At 38.9% G+C, this 26,314-nt stretch overlaps 1 protein-coding gene across 2 annotated transcripts; it reads right to left on the bottom strand.

Moving 5' to 3' along the window:
• Positions 1-13,900: 13,900 nt before the first annotated feature.
• APC10 (anaphase promoting complex 10) lies at positions 13,901-26,087 on the bottom strand. Of its 2 annotated transcripts, none has more exons than XM_010265333.3 (7): positions 25,754-26,087; positions 24,415-24,605; positions 24,137-24,197; positions 23,932-24,024; positions 23,620-23,690; positions 14,370-14,474; positions 13,901-14,269 (listed from the first exon to the last, which is right to left on the bottom strand). In XM_010265333.3, the coding sequence occupies exons 2-7, from the start codon at positions 24,591-24,593 to the stop codon at positions 14,200-14,202; spliced, it is 579 nt and encodes a 192-aa protein (XP_010263635.1). In that variant the 5' UTR covers positions 24,594-24,605; positions 25,754-26,087; the 3' UTR covers positions 13,901-14,199. The 2 variants fall into 2 exon arrangements, with proteins under 2 accessions (XP_010263635.1, XP_010263634.1); XM_010265332.3 differs by having other exon boundaries at positions 24,415-24,659; positions 25,754-26,083.
• Between the last annotated feature and the right edge of the window lie 227 nt (positions 26,088-26,314).

Below are 26,314 nucleotides of genomic sequence, written 5' to 3'. Positions count from 1 at the left end.
ACCCGAACTTATTTCTACATCACCTGTGTGGACGCTTTCTTCATTTGCGCCCATATGTTGGTTGCCATTAATCCCAACAAGACTTCTCTCATTCCTAAACGGCTCGATTTCATCTTCCACAATCACATGCTCCCCCTCACTCGGAAGCTGTTCCACTCTAAGTGCCTCATTATTGCTAAAAGGAAAGACTTCTTCATAAAAATATACATCTAGGGACACAAAAGTATCTCCCTTTTCTAAACTGTACATTTTCCATCCTTCTTCCCATACGAAAATCCAATGAAAATACACTTCTCGGCACGCTCTCCAAACTTATCATTTCTAATACCTTGCCTTTTGGCATACGCAAGGCACCCAAATACTTTAATGTGAGAGTATTTGGGTGTTTTTCCAAACAAGACTTCAATTGGTTTTCGGCCTCCTAGCACACTGCATGGTGTGTAGTTAATGAGATGAGCTGCTACCATGACACACTCTCCCCAAAATTTTAAAGGTAGACTAGCCTGGAAATGCAATGCTCTTGCCACATTGAGGATGTGTTGGTGCTTCCTTTCTACTCTCCCATTTTTTTTGCGGTGTCCCAACACAAGAAGTTTGATGGATAATTCCCTGACTGAGAAAAAATTCATTGAGAGTCCCCAAAAATTCTGTTCCATTGTCACTACGAACCACCTTGATATCAACCCCAAATTGTCTCCTAACCATAACACAAAAAGATATGAAAATTTTTTAAGTTTCTAATTTATCATGCAAAAGATACACCCACGTAGTACGTGTAAAATCATCCATGATAGTTAAGAAATAATGAACTTCTGAAAAAGATGGAGTGTGATACCGGCCTCATAGATCACAATGTACTAATTCAAATGCACGAGAAGCTTTATTGTCACTTAAAGGAAAATAAATTTGTGTATGCTTTGCACGATGACATACATCACAACACTCAACACCATTACTACTACAACTGAAACCACACACTCCAGATAAATACGATAATTTTTTGTCAGAAGGGTGTCCTAGACGTTTGTGCCACAGCTTCTCTTTACTCTTCTTGACAGCCATCACATGAGCACTATGTGTGTTTCGCAAATAGTATAGGCCATCATTGAGATCACCCAGTCCAATCAACGTCCGCTGGGTGGGGTCCTGTATCACACAAACATTCAAATAGTAAGTAATAGCACAACACATATCTTCACTTAACTTTCTTGAGGATATCAGATTACATTTAAAATCCGGAACATAAAGAACATCTTTTAACTTGATATGTTTGTTAACCATGATATCCCCTATTTTATTTACTTTCAAAGAATCTCCATTTGGGATGACAACTCTTTCATCCTTTCCAACTTTTCGAACATTCTCAAATGCTTTAAGGTTACTAGAAACATGGTGCGACGCACCACTGTACAATTTGACAAGTGGACCAAGGAAAATTTCTTACCAGACAGTGCATCATGGATCATGTTTTCTGAATCACCTGTACCTAGCAGTGACATTAAACGGTCAAGTTGAGCTTGTGTGAGAGATGACATTGCTCGATGCTCCCACTTCTTTAGTAATGGCACCTGCTTGGCCTGGATTGCATTGGTCGTCGTTCCTCTGCCTCTGCGATTTCCGTTGCCTCATCCTCGACCACGACCTGCTTTACCTCCATTTCGGTTTTTCCAATGTTCCGGGTACCCAATGATCTCGAAACAACGAGATTTGTCGTGTCCAGGTCTTTTGCAATGACCACAGATCATGAGTAGGTTAGCAGAATCTTGTCCTTCTCCCACCTGACTCCTTTGATCTAATTTTCTTTGGCTTGCAAATGCAACAGCTTGCATCCTTGGATCTTCGCGTTGCCTCGCTTTCAATTGCAATTCCTCTCTTAATATCATAGCAAAACAGCGGGTGAGTATAGGCAGTGGATCCATACTTATAATATTTGATCTGACAGTACCGTATCGATCATCAAGACCCATCAAAAATTTATAAAATTTTTCATTCTCCCTTTCTTCCAGCATATGGATCAACGTTCTACACGTCGATCCACACACACAAGTGTCGGTTTTAGTATACTGGTCCAGCTGATCCCAAATTCCCTTCACAAGGGTCAATCTGTGACACTTAATGACCCTTGCCTTAATTCATTTAATTCCCCTTTCAACTGGTATATTCGGGGACCATGCCCCTGATGATATCTCTGTTGAAGTTCAGTCCACAACTCCCTAGCATCTTCAAAAGAAACTATAGTATTTTGTATGCTTTTATCAACACAATTAAAGATCCATGAAACAACCATAGCATTGCATTTATCCCAAGCATTCTTGTCACTATCATCAGCCTTAGTTTTGTCCAGAGTCCCATCAATAAAGCTCAATTTATTTTTAGATCTTAGGGCTCTTTGAAAAGCATTTTTTCAAACATGATAATTTTCTCCATTAAAAATGATTTGGCTCAGAAGCATACCAGGACTATCTAAGGAACTCAGATAATACACAGATGTGGGATCACTGATCGACAGGATCTTGGAGGAGGCGGATGAGTTGTTGCCAGTCATCGCTTCAGACATGAAATCATAAAAAAAATGCTGGATTAAATGAGTGTTTCGGCACACACCAAACCTCACTGCTACGAGTCACACAACTCGTTTTCTTCAACGGGCACACACCCTCTGAACGGATCAGTGGTGAAGATCACCACCACTCTGATACCATGATAAAACCCAAGAAATTGAGATGATGATCAAACTCAAGAAATTGAGATGGAGAATTTCAATAGAAGAAACAATATTTTATAAAACCGTGACTCAAAGGCATGTTAGCTACAGTATATATAGAAGTTACAAGGCATAAAATTAGGCCCTAATAATGATCACCTACCTAATTTAGGACTCCTAATTATAGAGAATATCACTAGGTCAAAGATACAAAATACACCTTCCTATTAAAAACCAATAACTGGCTTCGAATCGAAGCCTAACTGAGAGATCAACCGATCGATTAATTATAGCATGAAATTAAGAGTCTGATGGTCTTGCATGGTTTCATTGGGTGTAGTTGGAACCAGCTAAAGAACCGTTTTTGCTACTGGGTTAAGAGAGAGAGAGAGAACGTCTTGTTTGAAGTAGAGAAGAGTTGCTTATTGCACACTCAGGCGGTTGGAAAGGGTTGAAAGTGAATGCTTGGCTTCAACTGCATCGGTATGACCGTCATCCAGCTTTGGCAGCTACATGTTTTAAAATAGCAGGAAGTTTGAAATGCACCTCTCTTCTGTAAATTGTATAGCAGTTTTCTTTTGGGAGTTGTTATGAACATAAAATCTCGAGAAAGCGCTAGCTGTGGAATTTTTTGAGGCGCACTACGTGCAAACCAGAGATTTTTAAATTTGGAGGAATTTCGTTCATTTTCTTCTTTCTTTTTCGGTACAAACATATAAAAGTTTTCCTAATCAAAATAAAAGTAATAAACAATAAGAGCCTCGATTAATTATAGCAGAAAATAATGTTATTCAACGTAGTCGAGGTTGAGCATTTTATACGTCTATCTCCAAAGGAGATCATCAATCATCACGTAGTTTTCTTTTTCGAAAGCCCATCGGCCATCACGTAGACCAAAAGTAGCGTGATCGTGTTATCTTTAACTATATGATGTTTGATACATATTTCAAATCAACTTCTTTGAAGCTTTTTCCTTTCTTTGTTTGTACGTAATTTTCTTTTATTTCTAGGCCCGATCCTTTTACTAGATAGAACCCAGTTAACGATTTAAGAGAAAAATAAGTATAGAGAGTTATCTTGAATTACCTATTTTCTGATTTTCTCACCTCATCATATCCTTCTTTGTACCTTAAAGGGTACTAAGAAATTTTACTCAAAAAATGCTAAGATATTTGTTTGTAAATTACCCAATTTGCAAATCACCAGTATTATTTCCGAAGCCAAGCTTCTTCATTTGTTTCATTGTAAAAGTTATGGAATTTTATGTTTTGAGATTGAAAATTTTAAAGAATACTTTTGCCCTTCCACCACAAAAGCTTTGCTCTGGGGATTCCGAGATGGCCGGGATTCAGTCCTCACAAAAAGATACATACTCACAGCCACCATACCGGAAATATTCCCGGATCTGCTCCTCATACTGTGAACCTCACACCAACCTCACAAGCACATCCCACCATGTATGGAAACATTTTCATACTTATGTATTATTATTTATTCATGGGACATGAGGGTATGGTTTTCAAAATCGGATCGGACCGGAAAACCAAAAATCGGTCTGGTGACCGGTTCCGTTTTTCCAAAATATCGGATTTTCCTAAAAAACTGTTGATTTTGGTCAGCAAACCGCTGACCCAAGCAGTTAATTGTTCGAACGGTTTTAACCGTTTTTTATTTTTTTTGTTAGAACGGGTCGACCGCTTAACCTGGGAACCGGGCCCCTGACCGGTTCGTTCTCCGGGTTGGTTTTAAAAACCTTGAACCGAGGGGGTGTGCCTATGAGGTCAGTGTGAGATGTGTTGTGTGAGGAGCAGATCCCAATTCCCCAATACATGGTTGCAAGTTGTTGTGAGTATAGTGACGACCATTTTGTGAAGTCTGAATCTAAGTTCAACACCTGTCATCTGACACTACAAATCTCATATATGTCAGATCCCACTTTTATGATTGACGGGATCTGCTCCTCACAAATGGGTGCCTCACAGGTACATCCATCGTGCATTGGGAACATCTCCCGTGAATAATAACTAATAAGTACAGGAGATGTTCTCAATGCATGATAGGATGTGCATGTGAGGCGCTAGGTGTGAGGAGTAGATCCAGTCTCCTTTTATGAGAGTCCTTGTTCTGTGCACCCATGGGTGCACTGGACGCATGAACCCGCCAATCATCTTCGACCACGTCATCCATCCAAATGTTAACGGTCAATTGCACATTAACATGGGTTCGACGGTTCAACCGGGGAGATGCTGGGTCGATGGTGGAAATTGTTCGGAAACCCAAGCCACCAATCGTTATTACCAGAGATAGCGATTGCGCCATGTTTGGAGGGATTGTTGTAGGAGGTCAATGTTTCATCTTCCTTTGTGGAATCATCTCCGTTTACTATCTCTCTTGCAGGAGGTCACGAGCAGGTGTTTGGAGGGATTGTTGCAAGGTCACTCGTCACTTGGAGCATCGTAGTTTTAGTTGTACCATCTTTTATTAACCCTACTTTCCACCATATTCCTAATGAAGATGAAGAAAGCAAGGACGTTAAAGCTGGTAACATGGTGGGTGGAAGCGATTCTTGCACGAGTAGCATGTCCATGTCTATTTACAGTGTTGCAGCTCCGAGCCCTTTGAATTGTCAGATCCCCCTGAAGTCTATCTGTGGCCTCCCATCTCATGTCCTCCATACTGAAATCTGATATACATCATAGAAGAGAGAAAATCTGAGGTGCGCATCTCCAGATTTCCTCAGTTTTGGTTTGAATCTATGATTCGTTGTAGTTATTTCTATTCTAACTCTCTCTCAAAAACTATTTCCTCTTAGTTGTTGGTTTGGTCGTGTCAGTGTTGCAACCATCTTCCATTCCTCTTTTTTCTGTTGTTTTCCTTTCTGGTATTCACAGTTCTCATGGTTATTTCTTGTGGGTTTCCAAGTGTTCCTTGTCTTTTCTCTTTGTCTTTCGATTAGTCCACGCGTAAGGGTTTCAAGGTCTTCTTTACTTAAAACCTCAACCTTAGGACACTGGTTTGAAAGCTGAAAGATGAGTCAAGAGTATGATACAGTGTGATTGCATCATGTCAAGAGTGAAGAGTACTAAGCGTGTAATTAACACATGGCCTACAGCTTAAACAGATCATACACATGATTGAGGTCTCTTTCGCAGAATGACTTCTTTTGCAGAAGTGCTCTATCTCTTTTTTCTTTTGAAATTTTCTTTCATTGAAGAAGTTAAAGTTTAAGGGATGAATGAATTTCAAAGAATGGGTCAAATTCCACTATGTTGAATGGATGTACATGGCTGATTATTTATACACAATAATAAAGAATAAATTAGAAACAATTACAAGAATAGAAATAGAGAAATAAGGAAAGGTCATCACTAGGAAACTTGATAATAGGAGAGTTTCCTTTTTGCTCTGATTAATCTTTCTTTGGTAAGAGGTCTCTATATAGTAGTTGGTTCTTCTTTAGCAGGAAGACTAGAGCCTTCTTTGGTAGGAGATTCAGGGCTCTCTTTGGTAAGTGGGTTGGAGCTCTCTTTAGCAAGAAGGCTGGAGCTATCTTTAGCAGGAGTGGAAAAACTAGGGCTGGGCGACCTAGGGTTGGCCAGCTCCTCAATATGCCCCCTCAAGCGAAAGTGGGCTAGAAGCACTTGAAGCTTGGACCTAAGCCATTCAAACCATTGAGAAGAAAGAGGCTTAGTGAAAATATCAGCAAGTTGATCTTGTCTGGGTAGGAACCGCACGATCAGACACTTCTTAACAATAAGATCCCGAAGGAAATGGAAATCAACCTCAATATGTTTAGTACGGGCACAAAAAATGGGATAAGCTGCAAGATACATAGCCCCAATATTATCATAGTAGAGAACCAGTGGAGACTAAAGTTTGACACCCAAATTAGAAAGAAGAGAATTTAGCCACAAGAGTTCGGTAGTGGCATTTGCTAGAGCCCGGAGTTCAGCTTCAGTACTGGAGCGGGCAATAGTCGGCTATTTCTTAGCACTCCACGAGATCAAATGAGAACAAAAAAGATACCGTAGCCACTAGTAGATCGTCTGTCATCAGGGTAACTAGCCTAGTCAGCATCAGAATAAGCAGTCAATGTCTCCGATGTGTGAGCCAAGAAAAACAAACAAGTGTCAATGGAACCCTTCAAATACCGTAGAATACATTTAACTGCATTCTAGTGCTCAGTAGTAGGGACATGCAAAAACTGACAAACTTTGTTAACTACAAAAGCCACATTCGACCGAGTAAGAGTGACGTACTGGAGTGCACCCACTATGCTCCTATACTGAGTGGGATCAGGGAGTAACTCGCCATCAAACCAAGAGAGACGAGAAGAGGTGGCCAACGGACTGGAAACCGGTTTTGCTGCAGCAATATTAGTTTTCAGCAGGAGATCCAATATGTACTTGCGCTGAGAGAAACAGCCCTGAGGTATCATGATGAGACTCAATGCCAAGAAAATAGTGCAACGACCCCAAATCCTTCAGAGCAAATGCCTGAGACAAACTACGAATAAGCTGAAAAACATGTAGAGAAGAAGAGCTGGTAACAATGATATCATCAACGTAGACAAGAATATAGATAATGATCTGATCCTGGTTGTAGATGAATAAGGAAGGATCACATTGAGAGCTACAAAAACCAAGATCATGTAGTTTATTACTTAATCGAGAAAACCAGGCCCAGGGAGCCTGTTTAAGCCCATAGTGAGCTTTATGAAGCTTGCAGACATGATTCAGACTATTACTATCCTCAAACCCTTTTGGCTGGCACATATAAATCGTCTCAATAATAAAACCATTAAGGAAGGCATTATGGATGTCCAACTAACGGATATCCCATCCACGGGAAACTGCAAGTGACAGAAGAGTACGCATAGTAGGAACAGTAGGACTGGGAGATGGTGATGACTAGACCATTCTAGGGAAGGAATGTTCATCAAAAACAACATGGCGAGCAATGATCGCCTTGTCGGTAGCAGGGTTGTAACAATGATGCCCTTTGTGACTACTACTGTAGCCAATAAAGATACAAGGAGTAGAGCGAAAGTCCATTTTGTGCACATTATAAGGCCGAAGTATAGGAAAATATTTACAGCCAAAAACTTTCAACATAAAAATCAGGAGGTTTTCCAAATAACTTCTCATAAGGAGAGAGACTACCAAGTCCGGGAGTAGGCAGTCGATTGATAAGAAAGACTGCAGTTTTAGTAGCATCAGCCCAGAAGGACTGAGGGAGAGAAGAGGATGCCAGAAGAGATAAAGTGGACTCAATAATATGTCGGTGATTGTGTTCAACACTACCATTCTGTTCATGTATGTGTGGATAGCTGAGACGGTGAGAAATACCAGCATTGTCAAGATAACGGGAGAGAGCGAAATTCGCCACCCCCATCACTCTAAAACATCTTGATATTTGTAAAGAAAAGATTAAACACATCTGATTTTCTCTCAAGAGGAAAAATCCATGAAAATGTTAAATATGCATCCATAAAGAGAACATAATACCAAAATCCTTTATTAGATAAAGTTGGGGCAAGCCCCATACATCAAAAAATACCAACTCAAGTGGAGAAGAAAAAACTGTATTTGAAGACGGTAAACCTAAACGGTGGGCTTTGCCTATCTGACAAGCTTCACACACAAAAGGATAACTAAAAGAACCATAATAAGGTAAACCAAACTTAGAGATAATATTTTTCACAATTCTTAAGGAGGCATGACCAAGTAGTTGATGCCATTCTAACAGGGAGGTTTTCTTTCCAACACAAGCTTCCAAGTTTTCTATCCTCTGCTGCACTGCTCCAAGAAATTGATAGAGTCCATCTCTACTAGGTCCTCTGAGTAAAATTCTCCCCGTATGGTCCTTCAAGACAAAGAAATCCGAATGAAATTCAAAAATCAGATTATTATCCTTGGTAAGTTTACTTACAGAAAGCAAACTTTTGGTAAGAGAGGGAAAATGAAAAATATTCTTCAGAGTAAACTGATTATCATTGCAAACTAATGAAGCCAACCCTATATTGTTTATAGTCAAACCTATGCTATTACCAATCTTTACTTGATCTGAACCTTGGTATTCAGATCGAACTTGTAAGTTGTCAACATCTGGTGTCATATGATGGGTGGCGCCAGTGTCCGGGTACCAGACTAGATCAAATCCATATCTAGTCGTAGAGCCATTGTGAGGAACACCACTGTGAAAGGTTGTATGATCTGTTGGATGCGAGCTTCTTTCTCCTTGATATGACAAATCAAACTGTTTGTAACACTTCAGTACACCATGGCCTGGTTTGTTACATAGTAGACAGATAATGTTATTTCCTTTGTCGCGGCCTTGTCCATGGCCTAAGGATTGACCTCCATGCTCCTGCCTCTACCACAATTGTTTCCACCCCTGTTTTGATTGTAGGAATTTTGAGGGGTTTGAAAATTGTTAGTAGTATTTTTATTGTTCATGGCAACATTCGCATTAGGATTTTCATTAGAAAAATTGCATTGCAAAAGTCAGGATTCATGGCTCAAAAGTAAACCAAGGACATCACTAATATTGATTTGATCTGCATCAACTCGATTTGTGATAGCTGTAATAAGAGATTCATACTCACTTCCCAAACCAAATAAGACGTATAGAACCAAATCTTCCTTTACTACTGGCTTCGAAACTGCAGAAAGATTATTTGTGATCGTTTTGACCTTTTGGATGTAGTCACTGATGGAGAGATTCCCTTTCTTCAGATTTTGAAGTTGACGCCTTAGTTGTAGCACCCTGGATAGAGAGTGAGAAGAGAACGACCTTTCCAGAGCACTCCAAACTTCAGTAGCAGTGGAGAGACCAACAGCTTGCGCCAGAACTCCTTCAGTAAGAGAGGCAACGAGCAAACTAAGGACCAATTGATCTAGCTGCAGCCAGGTAGTGAAGTCTGGGTTCAGAATCATCCTTCTGTTGTCATTTGGATCTGGCATTTCTGCTGGAGGAGGCTTGGCTGATCCATCAACTAGTCCCATGAGTTTGTGAGCTCGAAGTACTAGAAGCAACTAAGCTTTCCAAAGAAGAAAATTATCTCCATTAAGTTTGATGGTAAGATAGTGAGAGGTGTTGGGAATCGAACTGAGGCTCATTGGTAGAGAAGCAGTTTGAGAGAAGGTTGAGCTCGAGCTCATTGCTTTAGAAGCAACTAATGTATTGTAGGCCATAGGCTCTGATACCAAGTTAAAGTTTAAGAGAATATTGAATTTCAAAGAATGGGTCGAATTCCACTATGTTGAATGGATGTACATGGCTGATTATTTATACACAATAATAAAGAATAAACTAGAAACAATTACAAGAATAGAAACAGAGAAATAAGGAAAGGTCTTCAGTAGGAAACTTGCTAAGAGGAGTGTTTCCTTTTTGCTCTGATTGATCTTTCTTTGGTAAGAGGTCTCTGTATAGTAGCTGATCTTTCTTTGGCAGGAAGACTAGAGCCTTCTTTGGTAGGAGATCCAGGGCTTTCTTTGGTAAGTGGGTTGGAGCTCTCTTTAGCAGGAAGGTTGGAGCTATCTTTAACAGGAGTGGAAGAACTAGGGATGGCCGACCTAGGGTTGGCCTGCTCCTCAATAGCAGGAATCATGATGAAAATTTAGATAGAGGGAGAGATTTTCATTGTGGGTTTCATGACAGTGAATAATGATGAAAAATTTCCATTAAAAAAATGAAGAATAATTATGAAAACTTCCTTGTCACTGGAGCTATCCTTGTCGCTGCCGATGGAGGGAGGGTTCAGTGGAAGGAGGAAAACTTATAGGAGAGAAATCTCGCAATATGAGGTTTGGGGGACTTTTGATGCACCCATAGGTCATGTTGTAGCCGGTTCGTGCCCGATTGAACTGCTGAACCCACGTTAACGTGCATTTAACCGTTAACATTTGGATGAATGACGTAGTCGAAAAAGATTGACGGATTCACGCATCTAGTGCACCCATGGGTGCACAGAAAGCGGACTCCTTTATGATGGGTCCCAGTTTCAAGGTGAGTCATGTTGGTAAGGTGTTGGAACTCGTTTTGTTGGCAGGAAATCCCAATTCTTTTCTCGGCCCATTTTACTTTTACATCAAAAGCACAAATTAACCACAGGTTGATATTAGATGAAATTAACTAAGCATATAGGATTGATCCATTTGTAGAATGATTTTACGTTGAGATTAATGGATTTCTTCTCGATGGGAGATTCTTTTGGCCGGTTTTTAGTTTCTAGTTCAAGATTCAAACTGAACCTCTATTTCAATTTTCCCATGTTGGACAAGATCTTGACAAAATTCAAAGGGACAAGGAAATCAGATGGTTAAGCAACATCTGGCCAGTTATTGGCCTGGTAGTCAGGAAAAAGTACGGGTCCTATTGGCCCATTACCCTGCCAAGTCAAACTTAGATTTTGTTTTACAGAGAATTCTCAATTGTGTGATTAATGGTTAATTTGGGCTAGTTAATGCATAGATCTGGAATAGTGGATATGGGACCCCATAATAATTTACCAGTTCTCACACTGATTTTTACTGCAAAACTATAAATATTCAAAAGGTCAAAAACCCACACTCTATGTATTCATATTCGTCCATGAATTAATACCAATTCCAAACTGACACCCAAAATGTACTTTGAACCTATAAATTCTGACCCTGGGGTGAACCATCAGTCTCCCTTTTTTTTATGACAGTAGCCTTTTGATGGGTGTTGATGAACATGCAATTCATTGAAGTAACTGTCAAAAAGAAGTGAATTGTTGATGCTCTGTGCATTGCTATTAATGAACATTGTAAGTGATGTTTCTTCTGTATTTGGATCATCTAATATTCTCGTATCAGCACTGAACTCTCCGTTGGTGGTTTCTTCTACATGGTCATCCTGATTAAGCTTGTAGCTAGGGGTGTCAATTGGACTGATTTGGTCCAATCCAACCCAATCCAATGTGAATTAATTATTAATGAATCAGGTCCAATTTAATCCAATAAATATTTTGAATAATTTTTGATCGGTCCAATTTAATGTCTGGATTGTCCAATCTGTTCAAATTCATTTTATTTTAAATTGTTTTCAACTCAAACACGGTCTATTGTCACCTATATTCTTATCCTATATCAATGGACTAGAAATTGGTCTAATCCAACCTAATCCAATATAAATTTATTACAGATGAACCAGATCCAATCCAATCTAATAAGTATTTTGGATCAGATTGGTCCAATCCAATGTCTTGTTGGTTCATCCAATCCGTCCAAATTGATTTTGGACTGGACAGAACTGATCCATAGACACTCTTACTTGTAACTCCTGTGAATATGGATTGACTCTTCTTTTTTAGCTGACTCATTACCTATATGCATTGCTGCTCCTCTATTTTCAGCAACCAGGGTTATGACAGTAACTTGGTTCACCTCTATGGGCTGCTTCGATGCCCCACTGCCAGCTTGTTGTCAAACCTAGAAACATCTTCCCTGAATTTTTTGCCCACAGGAGGCTGTTCATGGTGAGATGTACAATTTGGGGGAAATTGTGTTTTGCTTTCCTTTCCTTTTAAAGCCTATCACTTTTGCCTTCTTCATCCAGAAAGGTTTGTTTCTCAAGCTGTATGTGTTCTATTTGAGATACTATACCTGATTGCCACTTGACCTCTTTCATTGATCCTGATGCCTTGCGTCCAATTTGTGCTGGTTGCTGATTAACCAGGGCTTTCAGCTTCTCTTCTTTCCTTCTCTCTGGTTTTGATTTATACTTCTCCCCTTCCTGTTTTTTTTTTTTCCTGATTTTGGAGGCCAAGTGTAGTAGTAATTTGAAGGCTTTGATATCTTTGTCAAGGAAGGCATTTCTTGTGAAGGCTCTTTTACCTTGGGCTGTGTTTGGGAATGATGCAAATGGAGTGTAAATCCCGGTTCAGGGTAAATTTAAACTCTGAGTCACTTTTGCCTGTGTTTGACAACATTGCATTTATATATTGACAAATGACAAAAAACACATTTTCCAATGCATAATTACATATGAGATATAAAAGTACATCAATAAAAAAAAAAGTAAATTTGCATTCAAGTAGGCTTCTCATAAAAAAAAGGCATATACTTTATTGGAATCCATATTTGCATCGATTACCACTAAAACTCTGTTTGGTAAGAAAGTAAATTAGTTGTCAGTGCAAAACTAATCCAACTTTGCAATTTATATAGACCGTTTTACACACTACATATGTGCATTAGCCTCTAATTGAGAGGTGTCTTGCAATTGGTTTTGGTTTTTGGGGCGAGAGACTAGTTTATGAGAGGTTTTTGCCTAAGAGATCTGATATGGAGATGGAGATTAAGGTCCTGCTCGAGTTGTAGGTTGTGATGGAAGGAATTGCCTTGTTGGAGATGGGCATTGAGAAGCTGCATGATTTGCAGTTTGCATTAGAGTCTCGTCTTGTTGGAGATGATGAGGGCTGAAAAGCTGCTTGAGTTGCTTGTTGCATCTGAGAGGACCAATGAGTAGAAGGGATTATGAAGATGTTTTGGTCAACAGTTTAGAAGCAGTGCGAAATGGCGAAATGGTAATAAGGGCTGGGAGCATATCCATGTGAGATAGGTTGAGAACTAATCTGTGATGGAAGGACCGAGTAAAATGGTGATGGGGTTTGAGACTCATTAGTCATACCTTAGGTGGTGGCACAGGAGCTGGCAATGTTGGCCGAACTGCCGGTGTAATCAGATCTTGAGGAGACGGTGCTTGATTTTCTTACCATAACCTGAAGCGTAATAGCTGCCTACTGCGCTGTTCTGCTATGTTTGGTTGGATAATTCTGCTGATATGTGATGGTTTGGATGGGTGGTCTGCGAAAACTAGGAGGTTAAAGCATATAGGCTTGGATCTGATACTGATTTGAGTGGCAACTTTTTTTTTTCTTTTTACCAAACCAACATTTGCATCTTTCATTGTATGGAATCCAAACGTCGGTAGGGGCAGTGTTGGATATAACATACAAGTGAACTAGTTGTACTAGTACAGCTTCTTAGGAATGAACGCTCCTTATTAACCATTGTGATTGCTTTCCATCCATCCGTCATCAGATTGGAGAACTAAAGTAACCCCAGGTGTCTGAATAAAATCTATAAACCCTAGCCTTAATTAGACACCTACAACCCTATATATCATTGGAGGTTTGCATATTACATAGAAGGCATAAGATCATGCAAAAACAGATCAATAATGCTTTTCTGTATCCTTTCTTCAATGGATATTGGCAAAGCAAAGGGTAACTGATCACTATTATATTCAGGAGACATGGATGCCATATTTCCAGCTAGGAAAGATAAGTCCTTTCAAAAACCAAGCAGGACAAAAGTTCTAAAAACATAAGAACCTCAAAAAGACTGCCAGAATCTTCTCGTGAATCCTGGGCAGTCTGACTGGGATGCTGTTTTCTGTACTCTTGGCATTTGGCAATACATTCCACTTTAAGCTGATCTCAGTAAGCATGACAGCATTTATCATCTCACACAGGAGTATGTTATGAACTCCCTTGAAGTAAACTGAAACGGTTGGTGAGGAATTGGGTTCCTATAACACAGCATAAAAGGCAAAAGTAAATTAGGAGACCAGTGCATTGTGAATAATCTCAGAAAAATGATTGAAAGGATCCTGAGTCCTGACTACTTACGGACGAGGCCCATAAACTTTGATCTGGCGCACATGGGTATCCCTCCCATTAAGGTGATTGGACAGAACGGCAATTTGTAGCATGAAGGTGTTGAGAAATGCTTCTCTGCGACAAATGGTGAACACAAAATTCAGACACTGTTATGTCTTTTTATCTATACATACAAAACAGTTTATAATGTTCAATAAATAGAAACAAAGCTAACTTGAACTAGCAGTCTAGCACTAGTAGCCACTTATGCTGTCAATGACAGGAGAAATTACTTGAGCACACTTTTAGTAAATTCAAAAGCTGATGGTAAATTTTGCACAGAAGAAATCCATACGAATAGTAACAAGAAATAAATAAAACTTGTACATAGTTATCCACCCCGTCAATCTCTCCACACTGGTTTAAGTTATGTGTATTTTACTCTCTCTCTCTCTCTCTCTCTCTGTCTATCTATCTATCTATCTATCTATATATCTATATCTATATATCTATATATATATATATATATATATTGGGTGGCCATGTCAGCATGTCTCTCCTTGCTCCCCCTCCCCCACCCCTTCCTAATTTTTTAGAATTTTGATTTTTTCTTTTTTGTTTTTTAAATCCACATAATAACAATGAAGTCTAATGACGTGCAAGAGACATTTGGACTTCCAAAGCATCTCCCGCCAAGGTTTTCCAAACGTCTCTATCCCTTTCTAAATAAATTCTTCTCTATTATTCATCGATCAAGTTCTGTAGGAAACTCGGTTTGGTCTCGAGCTATCATTGGGTTAATGGTTGAGCAACATGGGTATTTCTCAAAATTTCACATAATCTGCAATCTTTTGGTCAATTAATTAATAACAATGAATAAAAGATGGTAATCCGAATATAAAATTTCAAACCCTTTTAGTCTATAATCTCAGTTTTCAAGTTCAACATATTGTTAAATTGTTAACATGTAATTGGCAATTTACTTATTTTAGGAGAAGACTATTAACCATCCAAGTTTTGAAGAAAAACACTTTATTTAGCAGTAATTAAAAAAATTAGAGCTATAGTGATAAGGAGCATAATAGTAATGAAAGTAAAGCAAGCAGATAAGAGAGAAAGAACCAGCAGAACACACTCACCACCATACAGCACAGCCCAAATAATTATTTATAAATAAATTGTAAATGGGAAAACCTCCCAAGTATGCTTTCACCTCTACTATTTAATCTTTTTTAATGTAATTGCAAATAAAAAAACATTTGTTCTCAAACCTTTTTCATGATCCATTTTGGCTATTCATATGTCTCTTCTCTTCTTTAACCTGTGTGCCATTGTAATTGGGTTTTAATTTCTTTGAATTTTCAAATGCTTTGGGGTTTAATATTTTTCTTTTTAAAAGAACAAGTGCCTTTTCCCTTTTCTTAAAAAGAGATAAGGTGGAGACTTCTTGACAATAATGTTTATTTAGGTAGAGAAAAATATCATTCAGTTTCATAGTTTTGTTATTTAGAAAACAAAAGTTTTGTGCTCATAACTATATTATTCACTAACATTTTTTTAATTATTTATTAGAAGAAATCTTCTGGTTATTTATTTCTTACCTGTGATGTTGCAATGCTATTGTTGAAAGTCTGAACTTTTGCAATATTCAGGTTTTCTAGAAAGTTTCCATATTGTTTTCTTAAAGTTTTAATTGAATTGAAAGCATGAAGCATAAAATGAAAAGCAACATTTGTTTTAGTTTTTTAAGAAAATTTGGGGACAATTTACAGGGAAACATACATAAATAGAAATTCATATATATATGTGTGTGTGTGTGTGTGTGTGTGTGTACTATGTTTTTTAATATATCATGATACATGTGTAGATCTATTGGTTTTCAGTCAAAGGGTTGATCTTAAATTAGATTTTAGAGTTCCTATATAAACCATAATTCAGGCTTGTAAATGAAAAAAGAAGAAAAGGGGCAATTCTCAATTTGGAGAGAGAACCTAGAAAAGTGGAGACTATTCCTTGGGGTTCACAGAGTTTTAAGGCTTTCTCAAGTTACATCAAGCAATGCCTTTGGTCCATTAAAAGTCAATCTTTCAAAAGATATTTTCAAAATCTCTAGGTTATTGCTCTATAGTGGAAGAATCATAATTCTCTACCTGATTCAAATCTTGGACAATTTTTTAACATCTTAATTTCTTAAAAAGTCGTGTGCTGTCCACAAGAGCTGTCTTGGACCTGAAGTAATTTTTCCCTACTAGAAGTTTCCATTTTCTTTTTTTTTTTGATAAATGATTGGTAACTTATTCATAATAATCAGAATGAAGTTACAAAACAGCCTGCCCAAGGAGAGGCACGAGCTGGTATCTCCCCTACACAACAACAATGTACTACATCAGACTAGGAGATGAGAGTTTACAGAGCTGCCCAGAATAAATGTTCTCTCAAAACCCCTTGCTTAGCCAATCCATCCGCTATGGTATTAGCTGTTCTACCCACCCGCTGATAATTAACAGTCATGTTCCTTGAAAACCAATTAGCTTTCCTCATAATATCCCTGTAGCACCAAATAACTGAAGCTGGATTTTTTAACCAACCCACCACGACTTTGAAGTCTCCTTCAATAGGCAAATTCTGAACTCCTAACTGATCTGCAATCTGGATACCTTGTACTGCTGCTAGAAGCTCAGCTCTAATTGAGTCTCCTATACCCACAGGGCCTGAGAATAAAGCTAATATATTACTATCTTTATCTCTCAGCACCCCTCCTATCCCTGATGGACCTGGATTTCCTAGCTGCTACCATCAAAATTCAGCTTTGTCCAGCCCTCAGAAGGAGGCACCCACACAGCTGGTACCCTGTTCTTCCTGTTACTGCTACTAGCCACAGCTATCCAGTTCCTCCAAATGTCACCAAAGGAATATATTTTAAAGGAATCCAATGATTTCAGCCAATGGATTGCTCGGGTCAAAATGCAATCCTTTACATTCTGAAAATTTCTCGCCTCTTGGAAAATCCTCACATTTCTTTCTTACCAAATTGTCCACAAAGCAGCTGCTCTAATGCACCTCCACGTTGTTTTACCAATTTTTGTGGGCCACACAAAGAAGGAAGGGTCAAAGAGCTGATCTACGGCTGTGGTCAAATTCCATCTGCATCCAAACAAGGCAAAGACCCAACCCCAAATAGCATAAAAAAGAACAGGTTAAAAGTAAGTGAGAGCAATCCTCACCATTGGCCTAGCAAAGTACACTCCAATTAGGAGACAGACACATAGAAGGCATTCTCTTCTGCAATAAGTCCCCAGTGTTGATTTTCCTATAGAACACCTCCCAGCAGAAAATAATAATTTTAAGAGGTACAGGTTTAGACCAAATCTCCTTAGCTAGGAAACTCACTTGTCCCGAGGGTTAGCAAAGGGACTTAAAGAAGGAGGCACATGTGAAATAACCTTTTGGATTAAGGGACCAAAGTCTCACATCAAATTTGAGAGGATCCAGAAAAACACTTTCAAGTCGTGACAAAAGGTCTGAAACACAAGAGAGTTCATGATTCCTCAAGCCCCTATGAAACCCAAAGTCCCAATTCAAGGAGGATGGAGAAATAGATGTTGGTAGAAAGTGAAACATTGTTTTATCCTTGTAGCAAGAAAGGGAATAGAGAGAAGGGAAACTGTCCTTAAGGACCGAATTGCCCACCCAGATGTCTTCCCAAAACAAAACAGAAGTACCAGAACTGACATCATACCTGATACAGTTGAGGAAAATAGGGAGAATACTCTGAATTGCTTTCCAAGGAGTTGCCAACGTGGCTCGACGCAATATACCAGCATCCCACCCATTTACCGAGCTGCCATGTATACTACCTATCACCTCATGCCATAGTCTCTCCTGTTCTAAGGGCCATCTCCACAACCATTTTCCTAGGAGTGCTTTATTCTTCAAAACTAAGTTCCCCAGACCCAACCCACCCTCCTCTTTCCTCCTACACACTATTCCCCAATTTATTAAGTGATCATTTTTTTCCTCCCCTGACTCCCAAAGAAAATTTCTCATTAATCTCTCCAACTTCTTAGCCTCCCTAACAGGAATTCTAAACACAGAGAAGTAATAAATCGACAGATTTGCTAAGAAAGCTTTCAATAATGTTACTCTACCCCCTAAGGAAATATAGTTCCTTTTCCACAAAGCTAACCTTTTCTCAAACTTTTCCAGAACCGGGGCCCAAAAGGTGCTCTCCTTAGGGTTGGCTCCTAGAGGTATACCTAAATACTGTAAGGGCCAAGAGGAAATGGACAACCTAGACACTCGGCCACAGACTCAATAGTCCCCTCATCCAAATTCACACCCACCATCAGCTCTTTTCGATGTTTATTTTAAGATTTGATACTCTCTCAAAGTGCTTTATCAAAGATTTGAGATTACTTATTGTTCCCCTATGGTCCCCCTTCACAAAAAATTATTAGGTAATCAGCAAATTGTAAGTGGGTCACCCTAATCCCGTTCCTTCCTATCCTCCAACCTCTCACTACTCCTTCCATGTTTGCCTTAGAGGTCAAACTACTGAAAACATCTACAACTAGGGTAAAGAGGAAGGGAGAAAGGGGGTCACCTTGCCTTAACCCTCTAAAAGCTGGGAAGAAATCCTTGACTACCCCATTAACCAAGACTGAGAAATGGCAAGAACTTATGCAGCCCTTTATCCAATTACACCACCTAACTCCAAACCCACAACACTCTAGGACCTCTAACAAGAAACTCCAATCCACATAATCATAGGCCTTTTCTAAATCCAGCTTACACACAAAACCTTGCTTTCTGGACTTTCTCATATCCTCCACACACTCATTAGCTATTAGGATCTGATCTGTTATTTGTCTCCCTTGCACGAATGCTCCCTGAACTTGACTAATGATGGAGGGTAGCACTGCTTTAATCTTCAAAGATAATACTTAAGCCAGGATTTTGTAAATGCTAGTCACCAAACTGATTGGCCAAAAATCTTTAAGATTTTTTGCTTCCTTCTTCTTAGGGATTAGGGCTATGAAAGTAGCATTAACTCCAGGGCTTACTTTGTTATTATCCTCAAATTCCTTAAACGCTGCACAAAGGTCTTCTCTTACCACATTCCAGCAATCTTGATAAAAAGCCATGGTGAAGCCATCTAGCCCAGGGGCTTTGGATCTATCCATTGAAAACACTGCATGCCTGGTTTCCTCTTCTTCAAAGCTTCTCTCTAACCAGATTGCATGCTCTTCAGACAACCTTGGCCAATTTAGACCTTCCAACCTTAATCTATTATTCAATGGCTTCCCTACAATTGATTTAAAGTGATCCACCAACACTTTGGCTATCTCATATTGATTTGTGACTTCCTCCCCATCCACTTCTAATTTGGCCACATAGTTTTTTCTTCTCCTCCCACTAGCCAACACATGGAAAAATTTTGTATTGTCGTCCCCTTCTTTCAGTCTTTGATCCATTTGTGTCTTGACTTTTGTCTCCAGGAAATCTCCTCTCTAAGAAGAACTTCCATTTTCTATACAGGAAGAATAGAGTTGACTGACAAATGTGTATAAATTGATCACCTTTATTGATTTAAAGTTGAATAATGGAATTTTTAAGTGTTTGCGTAGTACCTTGTTGGGTACATATGACCATTCTCCCTTTTCCCTCTCCTCTTCATTCTCTGTATCTTTCTCTCTTGGCGGAAGTTATATGAGAGATGAGTAAGAGATATAATTCCCAAATGTATCCATACAAGAGCCAAAAAAGCTTCATAGAGACTTTCTGCGGTATGGGGGTGAGGATGGCATGAAGAAGGACCACTTGGTTAATTGGAAGACAATTTGTAAGTCAAAAAAAGGTGGTTTGAGTGCAGGGTGCTTAGAAGAAAGAAATCTAGCCCTGCTTGGGAAGTGGCACTGGAGATTGAAGAAAGAACCTAGTGCTCTGTGGGCTTCTGTAATTTGCAGCATCTTTGGTGAAAGTTTCAACCTGGGCTTCTGTAATCCATCATTACTTGGCTAGTCACCATTGAAAAAGTATCATCCAATCCTTGCCTTATTTTCAAACTTCATTCGTTTCAGCTTAGGGGATGGTAACCTCATCAAGTTCTAGACCGATCTGTGATGGGGTCATCAACCCCTTTGTGTAGTCTACCCAAGTTTTTTCAATCTCATCTTAAACAAACAAGCCCTAGTCTCCTCATTTCTCTCCATATATGTACTGTTAAGGCTAGTAATCCTAATAGGCTAATCCAAAGCCTAAGGAGTGAGAACATTTTTAAAGCAAAAACAAGCAAAGAAATTGGGCCAACATAAACCCAACCCAATGTCATACAGTTGGATTAGGGTTACAGGGGTTCATCAACTTGATTTGGGTTAACTCAACCCAACCTAAACCAGCCCAACTTGCACCCCTAGATGTGAGCTAGCCATACATAAAACAAATTTTCCAAATTACCCCTATGTGAGCCAACAATACATAACAAAAAGCAAATCTTCATATTACCCTACAATCTAGCTGAAGCAAGACACCTAAAAGCAAATAAGACAATAAACTGTTGACATCCAGTAGCAGTCTAACACTCCTAATAAAGATCACCTAACAGTGTTTACTCCTTTGATGAATAACAATAACTTGTTGGAGGGAAAGGAAATAAAAGAGGCAAGAACTGAAGAAACAACAAACGAGTAAAAGCATTAGCCTGCAAACAGAAGACAAACATGAAAAGGCCAAAATTGAGCTAACTGCTTCTTTCCTTTTGGGAGCTATATTCTACTTCAATTCTCCATGTGCTCATTATTTATAGCTGCTGATTTTTTAGTAAAGTCTTCCTTCATAGGAGCTGTAAAGCCTTACCTAGAAACAAACAGTTCAACCTTCACCCTGGTCATTTTGTTCTCCTTCAGTCATATAGTCATTTTTTTTCTTTGTCCATCCTTCTTCCATCATATAGTCATTTCTTTTTTCAATTCTCTCAATGGAAGAAATTTCCACAATGATCCACTAAAGTTTGAATGACATGGATCAATGACTAGCATATTGAACGTATAAAACCATAATACCACAAGATCAAGGTTGAAAGTTTGATAAAATAAAAATTCAATTTTGTTGCATATTAAACCCAAGGTATGCCATAGGTGCTCACAAGAAATTATCTCAAAGCCAGGGCTATATGCAGAGCCTCAAACCCAACCATCATCTTGAGATTCTTAACCTTAATAACCATATTCTGTGTTTTCTGCTAATAGATATCAAACGTAGAATGCATCACAACTTCCTTTCAAACCCCTTTAAGTGGTTAGAAAGGCAGTTGGACATTGACAACCTTGTGCAAAATGATAAGATGTAACACAAACAAGGAGGGAAGAAAAGAGAATAATGCTGAAATAAAAAAATTAGGCAAGGGAAACATTTGAGGTAAGAATAACAGGTATATACCTAAATTATCTATCATTTGTGGGATACTGTGCTGACTTATCAGACCTATTCCAGCCCTTTATTGGAAACATGATTAGACTGTCACAGGTTTTAGTGTTATGAAAACAAAATTGAATTCTCTGATATCTCTGTTACATCCATTCATTTTTCAGCTTGTACGCTATAATGCTGTTTAACATTTGTAAAGTTAGCATTGATTAAAAAAAATACATCTGTAAAGTTAGCTTCATATGAGTCTAACCCAACATTTTCAACACTGATAGAATTAGGTCTGGGTTAGGCCCAACCACAATGCTGCCGCATAATTCAACATTGATAGAATTAGGTTTAGTAGGAGAAAATGAAGCCCCTTTTCCTAGCAGGGCCATTTGGGGGACAGTGGCACCCTCTAAAGTCAAATTTTTTGTTTGGGTGGCAGCTTTAGAGAAATGCCTCACTAAAGAGATGCTGCTGAAGAGAGGTTTTATTTCCAATACTTGAGATGCAGCCTTTGTAGTGTGGAGACGGAAACAGTTAACCATCTGTTTTTACACTGCAAATTTGTAACAGTGATTTGGAACAATTTTCTAAAGATCCTAAAGGTAAGCTGGAGCATACCTGCCTCAGTTAAAGCATGCTTGGAGGCTTGGCAGATACCAGGGATGACAAAGAAAGGGAAAATTTGTTGGTCCTCTATTCCTTTGGCAATTCTGTGGGCAGTGTGGACTGAAAGGAACAGTAGGATTTTTTATCACAAAGCCTCCACTGAAGCTGATTCATCAACATAGCTATAGAGTTTGTTAGGAGCTGGTTGTCTATATACACAGGTTTTAAAGAGGATACATCTGATTGTACTTTTTTGAGGGTGGCCTTTTTTTGAGGTCCTTTTGTTTAGTTTTTGTAGAGCTTCTCATTGTACAAAGGACCGGTTGATTAATACAATTATACTTTACGTTTTCTTAAAAAATATCACTCAAAAAGATCATTAAGTTTTGATTATATGACCTCAGTGATCACATAAATATTATGGAAATGGTATTTCAAAGCTAGTAACTTTTTAGTTTGATGTTGATGCAATCTTGGAGGTGGGTCAATTATATAAAATTTGATGCTCACTACATGTAAACTACATATATTACTAACTAGTATTCCTAAAAAAATTCCTCTTGTATTTGACTTGAGTGGCTGAGGGTGGACCTTGCACAACGGTTGGGTTGTTCCATTGCAACCTGGGTGACCAGGGTTGATATCTTGGAACCAGCCTCCTTGTATGTGTAGGGGTAAGGCTGTGTACATCTGTCCCTCCCCAGACCCCGAATTGGCAGGAACCTTGTGCACTGGGCTTCCCTTTTTTTATTTGACTTGAGTGGCTTAACCACATTTATGTTTAATTTGTTTTTCAATTTCTCTCTCCATTATCTTTCTGTTAAAATGTGTATATCAAGGATTTCCTTTACTTTTTTGGTTGGGGGAGGAGGATGGAGGTGTGGGAGATCATTCTAATGTTTACATTCTCAGAGCATGTCAAATTAACAGCTCGGTTTCTATCTTATTTAGCTTTTATAGGCTTCTGTAAACGTGTCTTTTTAATATCATATGTCTATGCAGTATGGTCAGAAGTAACAAAAGGAGGCTAATATCATGCACTTCTTTGCTAACAAAATGATTTTCGGCAACATATAATGGTTTGGCACTGGAAAATGCAAGCCATCAAGTGAATATACAGAAGAAAATGATAAAACTGACAACATACAAAGGTGGCAAAGTTAGTGGAGCAAATAAAACAAGTAGCACATGAACCTCAAGAACCAAAGCAGATAAAATATGGTCAACTTGCACTTACAAGTATAAGATTTAGGCTTACCGAGGATCTGCTCCAGATAATGATACGTATACCCAACCGATTGGCTTCACAAGCTCCACAGTTTTTATCTCCTGAAAGAATTAGGTTGCACAGAATCAAAAAAGTCAACCATAGTCATAGTTTGGGTTATTTGGGTAAGTCAAAAAGAAGGGGACGCAGCAGAATACTCAGTTACATGTATAAAATGAAAAAGTTAAAAACAATTAATCCTCTTATGATTCAAGAGGATAGGAGTCTGGCCATGAAATATTACTTAATTATGTATTACACCAGTGTTAATTAGGGAACAGTCGTAGACGAAAAGGAAGCTACCTTCAAGTTGTGAAAGCCATCACCAGCCCGAATGGAGATCTTGCTGGGCGTGTAACTCTCGTCAAGCTTGAAATCCACATAAAGGACAACCAGCTGAACAGCAACAAACTTGTATCAGTAGTCATCATGAAACCATGACAAAAAGCATCTAGGTTTGAAACTGAGAATGTGCATGTGGGTGAGGAAGAGAGAGAAACATGCATACTTGCAATTTCACTTTCTTCTGGAATTGGATATTTACTAAATGAGGCTGTGCACCATCTGATCTGAAACAACAAAGTTTTCAACTAAAGCAATTGAAAGTTGATAATTGTTGAGGGATAGAAAAAGAGAAAGGTGCCTATCAGAAATGTAGTAATTAGAAGGGAAAGAAAATTTAAGTAGATTATCAACAGAGGGGGTTGTGGGTATTTTTGCAGAGCAAAAGACTGAAAGCGGAAAAGAAAGTAAAGAGATGGGAGAGGTATAAATTAAGGTACGAACTGCCAGTAGGTATCAAGGTTGTCATCACGGAGGAATTGGACGCCATTGCCGGTCTTGCAAGAACTAACGCTCCAGGCAGCCTTCTTAGCCATCTCTCTGAGGTCATCGTCCACCACCAGATGCTGGTTCCCGCCTATTGCCTTCCCTTCCTCCTCCCCCTCTGATGATTCTGTTGCCATACTTCCCCTCTCCTTTGACCAGATGCTCAGACAAAAATCACTCAAGGGTCAATAGATACCAGCTCCCTAGAATAAATTAGATAAATTAAAACCAAACAAACATAAAGTTGGACAATGACAGTGACTCATATATGTTGGTTTCTGTTTTATGAGCATGTATCTATTCTGTCTGACACTGTGTCTTATCATTAGTGACACAAATTTAATGTGATCCAACTCCTCAGAGCAATGAGGCATGTTTATGGTCCAGTTGGATGAGTCCTATGCATGATTCAGGACTTAATGAAGGTTGGTATACTCAACATGACTTCACTAACACTTGAAATGGTATCACCAGCCTTGTACATAAAGGTAGTGCGGGTACAAGTCCACAGCCGCAGATTTAATAATAATGACTCATAAACAATACGAGGTGCGCAAAATGAAGAATTGAACCCTTTCTAGACAGATAGAGTTCAAGAAAACATTCTACATGTAAGTCTATATGTCAGTTGATCGCTGAGATACTAGTCATCAAGCTGATAATTTGTACAAGAGACTGCCTAGATGTAAATTACTGACCATATAAATTCAGGTTGAATGGAGTATATACTATATACCATATGTCCAACATCTACTTAGGTAAGAGGCATTAGGATGCATCTGTATTGAACCAAGAAACATAGATCTAATGCTGTAAAAAGGGTCAGATTGGGATCAGATACGTGTAACTGCAAATTTATTTCAGTTACATATTTAGGGCATCTGGATTTGATCTCAAATTGTTCTCATATCAGATTTGTACAAGGGATTTTTTAATTATATTAATGAAAGCATACTTTGTCTATTATTAAAAAATAACATTAACCTTTTTAGTCCAATTCAAACTTCTAGGTAGAAAATCCAACAAGAGAATGCTGGAACGTTTTTAATATTACAATTAAGAGCAGTAAGACCCTAAAGAATTGAAATAAGAATAAGAAATGGGAGAAAAGGAAATTTGCATTTTCTATTCTTAGTTACAGGGCAGAACTAGTCCTATAATGCAAAAAGACAAACATACAACTTGGGTTACAGACGAACCGAATCAAGCAAAACCATTTATTTCAAACTAAAATCTCCCTCTGTAACCCAAAAAAAAATGTTTTATTCATTCAGTTTCTAAATGCTAGGGCTCTAACCTGTTTCTTCCAGTAGTGTGAGAATGCGCGGTTGTGGCGGCGTTGCAGAGGAGAGGGTTGAGTGTGGTCTCCGGTGGGAAGAACGAGCGACGGTCGAGAGTGGTCTCCGGTGAGGAACAAAAGTGGTGGAAAGATTCCGGTCGTTGCAGCGGACGAACGAACGGCGGTTGGTTGCAGTAGTGGTGGATGGGTGGGAGAGAGAAAGAGCAGTTCGAGAGAGTTCGAGAAATGAAAATGGAGAGTGCGGGTTAACAAAATTTGATTCGTTTTTGGTGTCCGGAGTCCGGACTTTACCCGGCAGGTTCCTACGTTGCTTCAATGTAGGATGTTCTGCTTTAGTGGTAGTATGTTTTTGGCTAGGTCTAGGTCAAAAGGATAGTTTGGATTTTTTGGGTGTTGGTTCCCATGATGATTTGTCCCCCAAGGGTTGTTCCTCCCAAGGTTCCTATGAGGGTTGGCTGGATCAATGTGGTGGTAGGAAGGACACCTAAATGGTTTGGGTGGTATTCACTCTCCCCAACGATGGTGATGGTGGAAGTGGTTGTGGCTGGAGACGGCCTT

Source organism: Nelumbo nucifera, chromosome 1 (genome assembly GCF_055504915.1).
Source record: "Nelumbo nucifera cultivar China Antique chromosome 1, China Antique-T2T, whole genome shotgun sequence".
NCBI lineage: Eukaryota > Viridiplantae > Streptophyta > Magnoliopsida > Proteales > Nelumbonaceae > Nelumbo > Nelumbo nucifera.
Note: the sequence above shows the minus strand (reverse complement) of the source record. Positions and strands in the feature narration are given on the sequence as shown.